Below are 3,357 nucleotides of genomic sequence, written 5' to 3' on the forward strand. Positions count from 1 at the left end.
CTAGCCATCCACTCAAGCTCGTGGGAGGTGAATAAGTCATGTATAGCAGGGACTATGTGTAGGCTACTTGTCAGAACATCCCACTCAACTTCCAACGTTCGAGTCATAACCCCTTGTCGTTCAGCTACTTGGTATTCATGTAAATCTGGTACTAACACTCTACATACCATTGGTTGGGCTGATCAGCAAGAACTGTAGGGACCTGAAACTGGGGCGCCGAAACAAACTACGAAGTTAAACCTCAATAGAGAGGAATTTTTGGCAGGCTTGGTTGGGAGAGTGGCTCCCTCAGATTTCGAACCGGAGGCAATGGCCTCATTCGACCCTGTAGAGTGGGAAGACTCAGAATCGAAGGCTTTCTTAGAGACAGATGCTCCTTAAGAACTCAATACACACCAAAACGCTCTGCCAGTTAGTATACGCTTCTTATAAGACTGGGAGGAAGTGACTACCGCAGGCTTGCCCCGAGTGTCTCTAGCAGCAGGTGTCGGGGTCTGGGTGCCTGGGGGCACATACTCAAAATCACGCTCATTATCAGATGAGTCAATCAGGCACCGGGATGGTGCCACAGACTTGGACCATTCCCTGGAATAAAGAATATCTGTCTTTGGGGCCATTAGTACGTGAAAAGAGAGTTGTTAGTTTTATTATAATCAGACTACACACACAAAAAACAAAATTTTTTTTTGGAAACTTCGGACAAATGGTAGAGCAGAACTGTAGACTCAGAAGACGGCACCATCGACAACCCATCGATGAAATGACAGTCCGTTAATGCACGCTTAGAAAATTTCAGAAGTTCTTGTTCCTCAGAACGTTTAGTTAGAAATGTCAGATGTGGAGAACGGCCTGTCGATCAATTGACGGACCGTAGTATACTTCTGTCTTTTGACACATAGAATAATTGTAGAAAATCTCACAAAGAAAAGTTTCAGATAGAAATGACAGATGTGAAGAATGGCCCGTTGATAAATAGACGGATCGTAGTCCACTTCCGCTAATCCCCTATTAGCAGTCCGTAGACGGGGTCTCGTGTTGTTTGCCAGAAAAAGGACTTGGGGCTTGGTTTTATCCCAAAAAATGGACACTTTCAAGCACAAACTATTACATCTACCATGTAATATAAGGCTCAATACCAATTCATCATTTCTAGGGCTTTGATTTTGTCAATATCAACAATGAATTCTAAGAGACTAACAATCCCTAAGTTGGAAAAACAAAAAAACAAAGAGTTAAGTGAATGAGGGAGGGAAACAGTTGGGTGGAATTTGAAAAGGTTTGGGAGGGTCAATGAACATTTATAATCTTATATAGCCGGTCGGGTCGGGTCACTGGATTTTGTGAACTGACGGTAACCCATCGAGGGTTCGTAATTGAATCGACGGTCCATTGATGGGTCTGTCAGTTGTGCCCTAACTTAGATGGAAATTTAAAGGCATACAGGGAACTACCAAACCATCGATGGTCCGTCAATGTAACGACGACCTGTCGATTGATCCGTAGATCTGTGCACCAGACTAATTTCTGCAGAATTCTTGTGGTTTGGTCCCTGAACATTTAGCACCCGTTAAGACATTCTTTTTGTGTTTTTTCTAGACACTTTTTAGACACGTACCCTAAACTACTCTCTACCCAACAGACTAAAAACTATAAAATAAAATTACATATTACATTGAGTAACTTAAAATGAAAGAAATAATGCAACTATTCCTACAAAGAATAGAAAAAACTATTGTTGGCTAGGGGATACACATTGGGTTGCCTCCAAAGAAGCGATTGATTAACGTCACTACACAACGCAAGACCCTTGATTACTCAGACTTCATCAAGGTAATATGCCTCAATCACTTCATGGGAAGTCTCCACATGCCTGAGGTAGATTTTGATTCTCTGCCAGTTGACCGTGAACTTTGCACCCTCCTTGTTTTCCAACTCAACCGATCCATGTGGTAACACTTCAGTGATCAAGAATGGACCAGTCCATTTGGACTTGAGTTTGCCTAGAAACAAGCGCAACCTAGAGTTAAACAGAAGTACCAAATCCTCAACTACAAATTCGTGCTTCTCAATCTTTTCGTCATGGTTACTCTTTATTTTATCTTTGTAGAGGGCTGAACTTTCATATTCTTTTAGGCGTAACACATCAAGCTTATTCAACCCATTAAGTCTCTGCTCCAGTGCTTCATCCCAATCCATTTTCAGTTTCTTCATTGCCCACATGGCCTTGTTCTCTAACTCAACTGGCAAGTGACAAGCCTTTCCATATACATGTTGGTATGGAGACATACCTATGAGAGTCTTGTATGCTGTCCGGTAAGCCTTAAAATCATCAACAAGCCTCCTAGAACAATCTGTTCTACTAGCATTTACCACTTTTGAAAGGATCTTCTTGATTACTATGTTGGACACCTCAACTTGCCCACTAATTTGCGGATTGTAAGGAGTGTCTACATTGTGGCGAACCCCAAATTTCTCGAATAACCCTTTGAACAACGTGTTGCAAAAGTGGGACTGCCGCATCACTGTTAATAACCCTAGGTGTGCCAAATCTGGAAAATATGTTCTTTTTCAAGAATGCAGTGAAACTCTTCCCTTTATTGTTGGCAAGTGCTATGGCTTCTACCCATTTTGACACAAAATACACCTCCACAAGAATATATTTCATCCAATGAGAACTCACACATGGGACCATAAAGTCAATTCCCCATACATGAAACAACTCAATTACTAGAATGGAATTCAAATGGAGCTTTTGCCTTCTCAAAATACCTCAATCTCTTTTGCACCTATCACATGCCTTGGCGAAGTCATGAGCATCTTGGTAATTTATTAGACAATAATACCTACATTGCAAGATCTTATGAGTAGTCCGGACACCACTATGACACCCACCCACAAGTGAGGAATGACATGCCTCCAAAACACTTAGAATCTCAACTTCCGGCACACAACAAAAAATAAGCCAATCAGCACAACTCTGATATAAGTATGACTCATCCCAAAAGAAAATTTTCATGTCATGCATGAACTTTTTCCTCTGATGAAAGGAAAATTCCAATGGAACTATATCACTAGACAAATAATTTGCAAAATTGGCGAATCATGGAATCAAGTCATGAGAAACGTCCAATACATGCTCATCAGGGAAGGTATCATAAATTTCAGCCTTTTTACCCAACTTTTGCATAACTTCATCATATAATCTGGACAAGTGATCGACAAGTTGATTTTCGGTCCCTTTTCTATTTTTCATCTCAAAAATAAACTCTTGCAATAGTAGTACCCATCTAATCAACCTTAGTTTTGCATCCTTCTTTGCCATCAAATATATCAAAGCGGAGTGGTTAGTATGTACTA

The 3,357-nt window shown here is 40.8% G+C and overlaps 1 protein-coding gene across 1 annotated transcript; it reads right to left on the reverse strand.

The window, feature by feature from the left end:
• Positions 1-1,815: 1,815 nt before the first annotated feature.
• Positions 1,816-2,520, reverse strand: LOC101265164 (uncharacterized). Its single transcript, XM_069289558.1, has one exon. It carries the CDS (start codon positions 2,518-2,520, stop codon positions 1,816-1,818), a length of 705 nt encoding a protein of 234 aa, XP_069145659.1.
• Positions 2,521-3,357: the final 837 nt, after the last annotated feature.

This window comes from Solanum lycopersicum, chromosome 9, assembly GCF_036512215.1.
Source record: "Solanum lycopersicum chromosome 9, SLM_r2.1".
Lineage (NCBI taxonomy): Eukaryota > Viridiplantae > Streptophyta > Magnoliopsida > Solanales > Solanaceae > Solanum > Solanum lycopersicum.